Source organism: Acanthopagrus latus, chromosome 14, assembly GCF_904848185.1.
Source record: "Acanthopagrus latus isolate v.2019 chromosome 14, fAcaLat1.1, whole genome shotgun sequence".
Lineage (NCBI taxonomy): Eukaryota > Metazoa > Chordata > Actinopteri > Spariformes > Sparidae > Acanthopagrus > Acanthopagrus latus.
Window position 1 is genome coordinate 6,358,437 of NC_051052.1, and position 12,900 is coordinate 6,371,336.

A 12,900-nucleotide genomic window follows, 5' to 3' on the forward strand; every position below is an offset into this window, starting at 1 on the left:
GAGTGGTGAGTTGTGTTCACTTTACAATAGCAATCCGGCTAAGCTAACAGATGCATGATGCTTCGAGGTATGTGCTGCGACCTATAGGCATATACTGCTATGTATTGTTGTCGTGTGGTCATTTCTGAGGTCACTAAAACTACGTGAGCTTGCTTCCGTAAACTTGATCTCTCAGGAGGGGTCTTACTTGGTGTCACGGTGTCTTAGACTATGGATTAAATTTACACCGGAATATCCCTTTAACTAAGACGGTGAACGTGGTGCTGCTAAGCCACGTTAGACAAAAACAATTAGTGGGAGGTGACGCATCAACACCAGACGGGGAAAAAAAAAAAAAAAAAAGCTGCTGGCTACTTCCAGCCCTCGCACGCTCCTGTTAATGCTACTAGTTATTGAGCTTGCGTACGAATCCAATCTCACTTTTGAAAGTTTTAAATTATCGTCGAGTGCTGCTCGAGATGATGTTGAGCAGCGTCGGCCCCCCGGGGGGGAGTTGGTACTTCGCTCATCACAGATAAGCTGTGTTAATATCGGTCTGTTATTAGCAGAGTTTGGCCCGGCGGAGCTTCCTGTGGATCGAGTCATCGCACTTCCTCTTGCTTTTTCCCTCCGACTCAGTTGGAGACTTTTCCTCCTGACTGTCTGTCTGTCTCAGCTCAGCTCAGCTCAGCACAGAGCAGCACACACACACACACACACACACACACACACATTGAATGGGTCGGCTTATTCCAAATTATTCATCCCTCTGACACACACACACACACACACACACACACAGACCACAGCACTGAAATGAAAATCAAAGTATTTTATGTCCCTTTTGCCATTTATGGGGAAACAACATGCACATGCACACACACACACACACACACACACACACACACACACACACACACACACACAAACAGAGCTTGTTGACTTTGGCTGTCACACTATAAGTGTGTGTTTGTGCTCGGAGTCACTGATCTCTCTGCTTCTTAAACTGATTTCTCCTCATCTTTAATTCAGGGCTTAACTCTCGTCCTCCCACCCTCCCCTCCATCGCTGCAGGGCTTCTTCTCCTCCTCTCTCCTCTCTCTTCCATGCAGAGACTTGTTTTTTTGTTTTTTTGTTTTTTTTTTTTGTTTTTTTAGTTCTTTACCAAGCGGCGCATGTGTATTCCATAAAACTAATTACAGGCCGATCATCTGAACCAGAGAGATAAGACGCGGGTCTCACGGGAAAGAGGTGGGCTCGCGGAGGGGCTGGAGAATTTTAAAGCGTCCCGAAAAGACGATCTGCGTCATTCGGGCAAACAGTTCCGAACGCAGACAGCAGGGGGGTGACGTGACGCGTGTCCCACCGCTCGCGGGCAGTTTTTCAGCTAAAGGGCTCCACCAAACTGTGAACCATTTGCAAGCGAGCCTTGCGAAACTCAAAATGATGTTCTCCTCTGGCACAACCCTCGGCGCCCACTCTAAAACAAGACAAAGGAGATCTGTTAAAATGAGAGTGAACATGTCGGGGTCGGGTGACGGAACCACCGTCCATTTTAACGAGAAGCAGGAAAGCAGGCTGCTGAGCTGAGAAGGCTGCTGCGTGTGAAAGGAGCGGAGAGAGGAGAAGGAAGGAGGATTTGCATCTGGCTACGTACGTTATCTTATTAAGTAACGCCGCACTTTCATTACGGAAATCAGACAGCAGACGGACATATTACCGGATCGCCTCCAGTGGTCGGTGCGACCGTGGGGAAAGAGGCGGCCGGCCTGGAGCTGCTCAACTGCAAAAACGCCGGAGCACAAATTGTCGGAAAACTGCAGAATCTTCCTCTTGAGCAACAGAAGACTTTATACTGCCATTTTTCTCACGTGCAGCATGGACTTCCCAAAGACCTGTCAACACTCAGATGTGGAAAATTGGCGGAGTTACCCTTTAAGTGAAATCTGACGACCCCAGAGAACGCCGGCTTTACCCTCCAACCCACCGGAACAATTTGAATTCCTGCATCATCACATCAGGATTCTACAAACAGTGGCTTTATTTGCTGGGTTGAATCTTGGTTTCCGATGATTCTGCGCTCCTCAGTCCTTCTCATCGGAAGCAGAGTCTGTGCGACAGATGAAGGTGCGCTACATCTTTTGCGGAGAAGGAGACTGTGTCTGACAGAGTGTAAAAACAGGGGGACATGTTTGTTTTCTTTGTTTTCTCTGCATCTTGCTCTCCCAACTGCAGTTTCTCCCCACCGCTGATTGATCACGTCAAGAAACAGTGATTCAGCTCCTGATGAACACATCTCTGTCTCTCAGCATCCCTCTCCATCCATCCTGCCTCTCATTCTTGTCATCTTTCGGTGATCTGATTTTTCTTTCCTCTCCCCCCCCTCTTGCATCCGCTGGCGTCTCGTGATGCGACGGCTGCTCGCCTCCCTCCGGAGCGTTTGGTTCTGCCGACTGAATTAGACGAATATTTCAGCGGCGCCCCGCTGTTCGGAACATTGCTGCCCACACAAACACATTCCAGTCACTTGATGGACCAGACACACACACACACACACACACACACACAATAGACTCTGACCCCCCCAAAGATACGACACATGTACACATAAAACGTCTCCTCTGACCTTAACCTCTCTTTACACTCTCTGCGTGATGCTGTGGGGCTTAACTGAACCGCTGAGTGTGTGTGTGTGTGTGTGTGTGTGTGTGTGTGTGTGTTGCTGTTTGTTTTTCTGTACTCCGGTGACCCAGATGTTAATACCCTTCTTCAAAACATTGTCACGTTCGCACTGATGTTTCATCCAAATCAAATTTTTCATACGAAGGGAAACACAGACGTGCATCAACACGTCTGCACACAGGCTGATGTGTCCAGACTTCACTCTGGGAAAAAAGTCAAATAATAAGAACCTTCTCGAACACTTCCTGTCCACAGTTACAGGCAAAGAGAGGGCTGATAGATCACAACATCATCTTTTATTATTGCTTCATCAGGCCGTGGTTACATAAAATCATCTCTACAGCATATTTAGCGTCTTTCGGCACACTGTTTTGGCTGCCGGCCTTCGCGGTTTGATTGATTCTGACTGATTCTCCTCGGTGCGTATTACAACATTGCTCACGTCGTCATTTTTCACACTGAGGTCACTCATTATTTTCCTTGCTTTGCAGTTTTCTCTCGCAGTTTGGCTAGGGTTTGGTTAAGGGGGCTAAAATTCTTGGTTAGGTTTAGGAAAACACGGTATCGGGCCTGATCCCTTCTAAACTTCACATCCCCCCCGTGGTCAGTTGTAACATGTAAAACTCTCTGGCTCTGTTTTTTTTTTCCCCCCCCCACATCTCTGGACACAGCTCCAGCACAGCCGCATAAGGTATTATACGACTGTTTTCACAGCCTGACTGACTGGTACCTCATCTGACTCATGAACTGACTGTAGCCGAGTCCTCGTCATCCGGCTCCAACATAAACAAGCCAGTACATCACTTTTTCCTCTCAGTGTTTCGGCGTTTCATCTTTAAACCTGCAACAGCTGCAGAGTTGTTTGCTTCAGCTCATCATTATGTATCGATTACGTTGGAGTGCAATGCAGTGGCTATGGAATAATGACACCATTGCGGAAAATGCAGGCTGATCGGCACCGTCTGCTCTCACGTCTCCATTATAGGCTAAATAAATGAGTGATTAAAGTCGCATTTCGTCCTGTGTTGTCGGTAGTTGCGACTCTGAGGAAGCTGGAAACGATCCTGTTGTCTTTGGCGACTACAGCGGCGGCAATAACACCACTTGGGGCGATGGAGGGGGGGGGTGGGGTCTGCTATCACTTTTGTATACTTTCACTTCAGGTTGGGAAACAGAACAATGCATTTTACGCTCTGGTAAGCTCCCGCTGTTACTGATGTCGCACACAGCTGGGCTCCGTGCTGGAGCGTGTGATCGCGGCCCGCGGGGAGCTCTGAGCGGCGACCGAGTCCGGCCGATGAAGTGCTGCTCCGCCTGCAAGAGATCATCGAGGAGGCGAGCGAAGCCCTGACCGTCGCTCGTGTGTTACGTCAATGAGGGGATGCAGAGGAAACAAAGAGTAGTTTATTTACAGGAAAACTACGCAGATTATGGCGTTAAAAGTGTGTTTACTCGTAATGTGACAGTTAGCTATTTGTTTTGTCCGTGACATGGAGACCGCCCAGCAGTCTCTCTCTCTCTCTCCACAGCCAGCGTTCAGTCCAGGGTGGGTGGCAGCTTCGGTGGGTGGCAGGCGGGAGTCGGTTAAAGCTGCGCTCCCTGGCGCAGCGCCGCGCTCGCGTAGCGCCCGGGCGGAGGCTCCTCCTGCGTTATGGCGTTGATGTGGTGCCCCGCCCTCCGCTGCGCGGCCCTCAGCTTCTCCTGCAGCTCCTGGGCCTCCTGCTCGGCCTTGCGCGCCGCCTTGCGGGCGTTCCTCAGGGAGCGCTTCACCTTCCGGACGCGCTCCTTCAGCTGCCGGTTCCTCCTCTCGGCCGCGGCGAGGCGCTCCTGCAGCTTGCGGCCTCGCTCCTCCTCCTCGAAGAGCGCGGCCTGCACCGAGGAGCACAGCAGCTGTGGAGAGAGAGAGGGGGAGAGTGTCGCAGTGAGTTAACGTACACGAAGGGTTGTTGTCTTTACAGGCCAACCAAAGTGTTGTAAACTCCCCCCCCCCCTCCACCGCCCCGGCTGCCGTCTCGTCAGCTGGTTTTCTGTGGTGTGGGAGCGCTGTCGATGCGATTTTCCCAGCAGCCTCCTTGAGAAAGTGAAATAATCTTCCTCCCTTTGATCGCCACAGCGCTATTATTTCCCTCCTTTTCCTCTCCGAAGCCCTTAAAAGAAAAGAGGACGGGGGAAATAAAGCGGAGGCCCTGACCCTCGTCGGTTAACATTTACCCACGCGGGCTCCCTGCTACCAGAGCGAAAACACGAGGGGACGATGTACAGTGTTAATGTGCCGTCCTCGCAACATAAACCCTCCCCTCCCTGACAATGCGAGGGTCACGTACTTTGGAAGTTTCAGGGCCCCCACACACCGATTTTCCATCTCATCGGCAGACCAGAGCTGACCCTCCACCAGCGGGGTTAACAGGGGTGAGCGCTCTCGTAGTCACGGTGGGGGAGTGTGTGTGTGTGGTCATGTGGGACAGCACTCCGTGAGAAGAGCTCGTCTCTTTAAAACAACATTTACGGCCGTCTAGTTGACGCTAATGCTTCTCTGTGTTCCGCTAATGGCCTGAATACAGTAAAAGTCACCAGAGCCAATATCATCAATGTGCAGCCAGTGCACTGAGTCAGTTCTGCTTCAGTTTAGCAAACACACACACGGTCTAAGGCTCAATTATGACCTTTTAGTAATTATGATTTGATTACATTAAGATAGATAGTCTGGATTTTTAGAAAATACACCTTTTTTTTTTTTTTTTGCCAAGAGCTAGATGAAAAGATCAATATACCATTTGCATGCGAGCACTTGGCGCAGAGGTAGAACTGGGAAGCAGTTTGTTAGCTCAGCCACAAGGGGGAGTCGGGGAAACAGCAGGCGTTGCTCCATCAAATTTTAGAAATACATGCGTACCTGCGCCTCCGAAAGCTTACTAATTGCAATTTTGTTCCCGTTTGCATCTTGTTTGTGCACGAACCGAAGTGCAAAAAAATCACAAATTGCTGTTTCAGAGGGAGTTAGAGCGTCGTGTGGAAGAGTTTTTTTTTTTGTTTTTTTAAATGATGAACTGAAATTTCTGTAAGTAAGAGCGAACATTGCAGCGGAGCGAGAGTTTAAATCTTAGAGACGGAAATCTTAAAACCTGGACGACTAAAACAATTCAAATAGATGCAATTAGACACGAGAGAGGTCTTTTCCCTTTTTCCTTTTTTCTTGTGCTTGTCATTTTGGTGAACTCTCTTTTCCCACTTATTCGAGCAAAGGTCAAATCCATATGACATAACATCATTTTTCATTATTATTATTATTTTTTTTTTTTTTACAGTTTGAACACTCTCTCATGCTCCTAGGAAGGCTCGCGGCGGGACGGCCCAAACACACACACACACACACACACACACACACACACACATCCACACGCAGACGCACACCACCTGTCAAAACATCCGGGTGTTACCTGCCTGCTGTTAGGCATCATCTGTACAAACAGTGTTTAGGGGACATGTGAAGACACGTGCATGTCCTCAAATTCAAGTGTACAACAATGTCAACATGGAGCGACATTGTCTCATTGGCCAAAAACTATATCGTAGCTGCAGAGTGTCAATATGAAGGAGGCGATCATCACATATTCACATATCCAATCAAATATATTTAAATCTGCACTAAACCATGCTCTAACGCTCACAGTGGAATAAATATACACGTAATTGTGTGGCAATCACGTATAATTATCACTCAATTTCCGGTTTCCCTTCAGCTCTTCAGTGCGTTTTAGCGTCTTTCGGCTCATTGTTTTGGTTTTAGACGCAGAAGCTTTACTGTTGGTTGAGTCTCACTGGTCCTATTGTGGTCTCCGTCCTCAGCTGAAAGTAGCTGGATTTAAAAAGTTCGGACACACAGTACCTGCCGCACGGTATTAGTAAGTATTTACATGGGCAGGGTGTGGAAATCGTCTGATCAGGTTTCTCAGACATTTTAAAGACAATGTCAATAATGGTATAAGTGTGTTTACTCCAGTGCTCCACTTAAGTACAGTTTTGAGGTTCTTGTACTTCGCGTTCATTCATATTTCCATTTCAGCGTTTTCATTCTGACGAACCGAACACATGAAGGGAGCGGCTGAAAGGAGCCACAGTGACAGTGGCTTTAATATCCCTGAGGGCACCGCAGTACCTTTCACTGGCACCGAGGCTCGCTGTGAATAAACGGAAGGTCGGAGCTTTTGCACGGCGTCCCGCGTTTACATCATTCCATCAACCGACTGACTCAGAAGGAACGAAAAAAAGACAGCGTCAGAGAATGAGGAGAAATCCCTGGGAAGGGCTGAAGGAACTGAAAGAAGTGCCTTTGTGTGTGTGTGTGTGTGTGTGTGTGTGTGTGTGTGTGTGTGTGTGTGTGTGTGTGTGTGTGTGTCCATCCTGACCTCTTTCTAACTTTATATAGAGACTCAGCATGAGTCCCCCCCTACTAACCAAACCCACACACACATACACACACATACGTTCAGTGTCTGTAGAGCTTCACCACTGACGTCAAAGAGACAAGCCGGGGTTTCTTCTCTGTTCCTGAGGTCTTATTTTGCTTTGTGTGCGTGTGTGTGTGTGTGTGTGTGTGTGTGTGTGTGTGTGGGAATAGGTCAATAAGACGGAAAGACAGAGAGAGAGAGTGATGAAGCGATAAATAGAACAAAAGGGAGGCGGAGAAAGAAGGGAAAACAAAGACGAGACAGAGAAAGTGGGAGACACAGACAGGACACACACACACACACACACACACACACACACACACACAGTTTGACATGGTATTCAACCTGAGTTTTAACTACCGAGTGAAACATGCAGACTCCTTTTAGCCCTCTAAGCACCCGTAAAAAAAAACTTAATGAGAGTCAGAAAACGTGTTAAAGGCATTTACACAACAGTTGCAGCTGGACTGATCCCTCGCTGCCGGTTCAGCGTCAAACCATCAGAGCGCATGGCGGCGTGGAAATGTGCTGATTCAGCAGCGTTTCCTCATCTCACTATCAAGGCCTATCAAGTGAAGGCGAGGCCTGAAAACAAGGTTAAGAAAGACATAAGTCCGTGTTGAACAGACGAGTAGGGAGTCTCCACCTCCCGCTCAGGGCCGAAGCCGCTCCGACTGTAGCTGATAAGAGGAGGCTCCAAACAAAAGCTAATTGGAGGTTTTGGCAGAAGAGCGGAGGAAGTCGCTTGTCTGTCCCTCCGGAGGGGCGTCTGGTTCCCACGAGGCTGAAACCAGAAGCAAACCACCTCCCGACGTCAGCCACGTTTTGTGTTTGAACTCCATCTGAAGGTTTTTTTTGTTTTTTTTTCAAAATCGCCGAGAGAGCGACACAGCCCCGGGGGGGAAACTCATCCTGTGGACCAAACTCAGAATAGCAAACACCGAAATTAGGAACGGTATCTGGTTTTTCTCAGTTGCTGGAAATTTCTTCTAATCTGCAGCCAAAGCAGAGGACAAAAAAAACAAAAATTACATCTGCTTCGAATCTCGATACTTTCAAATTCTGAAGAGAAAAAAGACAGGGACGCTGAGCATCATAAGGAGAGACAGGAGGAGAAGAAGAAGAAGAAGAAGAAGGACCTCCTGTCTTATACTTTTCCATAAATTCCCGGAGCAAAACACCTGTTTTCCCCCGCCTTGCCTGAAGCTCGTACCCTCTGCATGTGAGTGCCTGTCCTCTAAATGAGCAGTGTGTTTAACCCCTGCCTCACTGACCCTTTGACCATACAGCTCAGAGGCCACAGCCTGCAGGTCAAACCTGAACAAAAAGTGTGTGTGTGTGTGTCGGGGGGGGGGGGGGGGGGGGGGAATTCAGATCTACAATAACGCAATCTAAGTGTGCTGCATCCTGACTGTTGATGCAAATCGATTTTTGGCAGGCACACACTCCACAGCTTGTCGCAGACTAGTATTTTGGGGCAAGACTCAACTCAAGTAAATGGAGGTTTGTCCAAAATCTAGCCTGAAGTCATCTTAGGCAAGTGGTGTGATGATTCATTTTAAGTCCAAGATACGTCTCAAGTTATTTGAAGTCAAAGTTAACTTGTGAAAAGATCAAGTCATGTCTCAAGAAAATGGACACAAGTCAAAATCTTAAGTCAGTCAAAGCAAGTCCAGGTCGAATCTCAAGTTTGCTTTAAGTCGCGTCTCGAGTCGCTGAACGGAGGTCAGGGGGAAATTAATTTGAGACAAGTTCAACGCAACTCTCAAGTCATTTGAGACAGGTGAAGTCAAAAAGTCAAGGCCGAATAAGACAATAGAGACAAGTCAAATATCCAGTCCTCGAGGACAGGTTCCGTCAAAGTTCATTTGAGACCAAGCCAAGTCTCCAAACATTAAAGACCAGTTCAAATGACGTCTCAAGTCATATGAAACAAGTCCAAGCCCCCTCAAGGACGCTGCTGAGTCAAGTCAACTTTACGTGTCCCAGGTCTCTGAACAGTGACCGTAACATGGAGACAATTTCCTGCGTTAGCTGCAACGACCCCATCAAAGTAAAGGCTTGTTTGGGGTCAAGCAAGACCCGCCTGTCGCTATGATATGTGGTTGGTCTTGTTCCGGAGATTTTACCAGTTCAGAACGAGACATAAAAGCTCTTAAAGTGGTAAAATGAAGTCGGGTTTTGCAGCACTCAAGTCCAAGCGATGTTTCAAGCTCCCAGCTCTTTTTGAATCGAAGTCTCAAGTGTTCAGCTCTGATACGAATATGTGGATTTGGACTATTTTGTGTTCGTGCCACCAATTAAAAACCTCTTCAGCATCTGAACTGTTTCTCTCCTGTCCTTTCAGAAGGAGGGCAAAGACCAGTGCAGTTCCACCTCCAGCCGCCGTGTTCTGTCTTGTCCGTAAGCGCGACCTGCCGAGGAGGCGTCTTCGCAAAATGCCTGGCTCGCAGCGTCACACCCGTCTTCTTCTGCCGACAGGGTCCGGCTTTATCTGTGGTCCCGAGTCAGCAGGCTGCGTCTCTTCACGCTGATATGAATCGAAAGCCGGGGGGACTGGCACGCTTTCAAACTGCTGCCTGTCAGACGCGTCGATCTCTGCTATTTGACCTTTGACCTCTGGGCGGCCGGCGTCCTGTCTGCCTGAGGCGGAGGGCCGACGGACCTCGGCCAATCAGCCGGCGCTTTGATCTTCAAACGGCCGCTGCGTGATCACATGTGACCGATCGTTGGAGAGTATAATCAATACGTCCGCATGTGCGTCTCCTCGTGTGCTATATTGTTGTGTGTGTGTGTGTGCGTGTGTGTGTGTGTGTGTGTGTGTGTGTGGCCCTGCACTGTGCCAGAGGGTCCTCTGATCCTCACCACATTCCTGTCAGCGGAGTCACAAGTCAACTCAGGATTAGGTGTCCACACACACACACACACACACACACACACACACACACACACACACACACACACACACACTCAAACACACAAACAAACCAGGACCTCACCCTGCTGCTAACTCACACACACATTCATATTTATGCACAATGGTATATTCGAGTCAGGAAGCAAGACTAGGACTGAAAAAAAAACAAAAATCCCAACACATCAGCAATAGTTGTTAGTGGCCCCCTCACACATCCACTTCACCTGGACTGTTAATCTGACATCTCCATGGTAACAAGATGGGGTCGGGTTTGTTTACACCCAAACACAAAATAAACTGACCTGACTGAAGATGGAGACGTTTTTTAATCTCATTCTTCTCAGAAGGTAATGCGGATGCACTAGGAAATAGTTTTTTTTTATTATTCTCAAGGAGCCAGCATGGATTACCATAGCAGCCAACTATCCAGTCACGCCGCGTGGAAGTCCACCAGGGTTACAATTCGCAGTTGGGATTTCAGGTGCACAAATGCTGCTAGATATGACAGCGAGTGTGTCTGGTTGGAACTCGGCGCCCTACCCTGTTGTCCTCCTGGGTGTCCCACTCGGGGCTGAAGGTGTGGAAGGGCTGGCTCCCCTGGGTGCAGTTGGAGAACTGGAAGAGGCTGGAGAACGTGCGCCTGTTCTCGGACGTGTCCGGGAAGATGGCGTCCTGGAAGTTGACGCCGTGGGGGAGGATGTTGTAGTTCTCGTCCATCCTGTGGAGGAGACAAACAGGAAAACTGTGAGGAGAGAGCAGGGGCTGCTGGCGTGTGCAGGAGCTGAATTTTTCAGCATGTTTTTGCAGGTAAATAGAAAAGTACAGCTGTCAGACAGATGATTTGTATAAAAAAAAAACAGCATTTCAAGTCTCTCTTGATGGATCTACAGAGGCATTCTCAAGTGCTACACCTCAAAATGATATTTAAATACAGTTGTCTTGTTTATACAGCTGACTGTAGATCACAGCTTCCTCCACAACAAATAAATCTAAAGAGTTATTACAGTGCCAGTTTAATGTGGCTATTTTGCCAAATGCACTTCTGTCTGACAAAAAAGATTCATGATGGCAACAATAAAACTAATTCCTAGAGTTTTTGAAACTTTTACAGTCCAGATGTGTGTTGGAGCTGTTTTGGATAAAACATGCCCAGCTGGGCTTCGCAGCTCACCTGAGGAAAAAGAAGTAGGAGTAGTTCTCCATCACGGTGTGAGACTGGCACGACAGGTACCCCAGTCCGGTCAGGTTGAGTCTTGATCCGGTGGGCACCTCCAGCATGCTGCCCCAGGCCTGGTCGCACAGCAGCTCCACCTCCGCGGAGTACAGCAGCCCTTCCTCCGCGCCCTCGTACCCGTACCCGAACCCGAAGGGCAGCGAGTTGTACAGGCTGCCCGCCCCGCCGCCCGGGGGCTCCCGGTGGATCCCCAGGACCTTGGCGTACACGATGATCTCCGCCAGCTCCGCTCGGCAGCCCTCGCTCAGCGGCCGCCACTCGGACGGGAGCTGGCAGCCGTGCGTAAAAGTGTCCAGGTGCGTAAAGACGCAGAGCGCTGCGAGGAGGAGAGCCGCGGACAACATGCTGAGGGGGCTACACGCGTCTGGAGGTTTGTGAGCCCAGTTTCGGAGTCAACTGTTGTACACTGGGGGTCCCTTCAAGTCTGCACGTTCGAGCGAGTTAAAAACGCGAACAGAAAAGTTGCATTACAAAGAACTGAACGCTTGAGATCGTTACCTTGACGCCCGAGGATGCTCCTCCTGACGAAAAATAAGGGAAAAAATTAAATGTAAATCAACTTTTAAACAAACTTGCGCTTTGGTCCATCAAGTTAATGCACGTTTAGTCATTTGCACTAAATTAAACCCTCTTTGCAGACTTTTAAGAGAACAAAGCGGTCAAATCACTGTGCAGAAACTTCCACAACTCCAACCTGTTGCTGTGCTCACTGTTCCCTCTCATCTGTCTGCTGGCTGAGCGACAAGCTTCACCAGGGCAGACCGGGCGCTGCGTTCAAGGACTGATTGGACGCTCCGACATTTGAAGTTTCCAATCAAGAGAGCTTGATTGTGCGTTCAAGGGCTATTTGCCGGTTCATATCAATATAACTGACAAACCATGTTAAAACACTGTAAGGCAAAAAGCAGTATCCATAAATCATGTTTGATCATGAATAGCCTAAATTTATCAATAATGGTTACTGGCAGATCGCGAGTATTACAATTTTTTTTACCTCTAGATTTCTTTTTTTAACATGTAGACATACTGTGATCTAGGCCTTCATTGAACTGATCTGACTAGATCAGTTTTTGAGGGATTTCCATTTTTCCGAGTGCACCCTTGAAAGCATCCCGGTTCAATCCCAGAAACGTGGGTAAGCGGTTTCTAATGTGGGAGAGCATCTTGAGAGGAGGTTCAGGGGGTTCTTTGAAGAGGCTCACTGATTGATAACAGCAGTCCACAGCAAAGAACATGTAATATTAAAAAAAAAAAAAAAAAAAAAAAGTATGTTGAAAGAGACTTTAATATGCCAGAGTATGATCTAAGCTATCAGCTGCCCCTTTTTTTATTCACAGTCTTTTTTCTATTAAACAACAGATAATAGGGCTTGAAAATAAATATAAATTATGGAAAATATTTGTATTTCATAGAATATACTCCGGTGGTTTGATTTAAACTCAGTGGTGTGAAATTTTACATCAGACCTCCATTTTTGGCAGGACACTACTGCCACCTAGCGGACACTGACGTGAACATGTATTTATTTTCTTTTTATATAATAGATTGATTATCTGAATGAATTGACTAAATACTGTCATATTTTACATTTGATTTCATTTGCCACTCTCTAAACAAGTTGGTAGGCTTGTCGTATTGCA

General features: G+C 47.9%; 1 protein-coding gene across 2 annotated transcripts; it reads right to left on the reverse strand.

Annotated features, from left to right (window-relative positions):
- Positions 1-2,946: 2,946 nt before the first annotated feature.
- ccdc3a (coiled-coil domain containing 3a) lies at positions 2,947-12,457 on the reverse strand. Of its 2 annotated transcripts, none has more exons than XM_037122080.1 (4): positions 11,759-12,457; positions 11,198-11,684; positions 10,567-10,744; positions 2,947-4,551 (listed from the first exon to the last, which is right to left on the reverse strand). In XM_037122080.1, exons 2-4 carry the CDS (start codon positions 11,602-11,604, stop codon positions 4,246-4,248), a joined length of 891 nt encoding a protein of 296 aa, XP_036977975.1. In that variant the 5' UTR covers positions 11,605-11,684; positions 11,759-12,457; the 3' UTR covers positions 2,947-4,245. The 2 variants fall into 2 exon arrangements, with proteins under 2 accessions (XP_036977975.1, XP_036977974.1); XM_037122079.1 differs by having other exon boundaries at positions 11,198-11,781; positions 11,955-12,456.
- Positions 12,458-12,900: the final 443 nt, after the last annotated feature.

Bases quoted from the DNA above. Each gene is read 5' to 3' on its own strand.
- ccdc3a (XM_037122080.1), bottom strand. From the start codon at position 11,604: ATGTTGTCCGCGGCTCTCCTCCTCGCAGCGCTCTGCGTCTTTACGCAC. The intron at 10,745-11,197 runs GTGAGCTGCGAA...TCTCCTCCACAG, and splicing joins TCCTACTTCTTTTTCCTCAG to GATGGACGAGAACTACAACA. The intron at 4,552-10,566 runs GTAGGGCGCCGA...CTCTCTCCACAG, and splicing joins ACACCCAGGAGGACAACAGG to CTGCTGTGCTCCTCGGTGCA.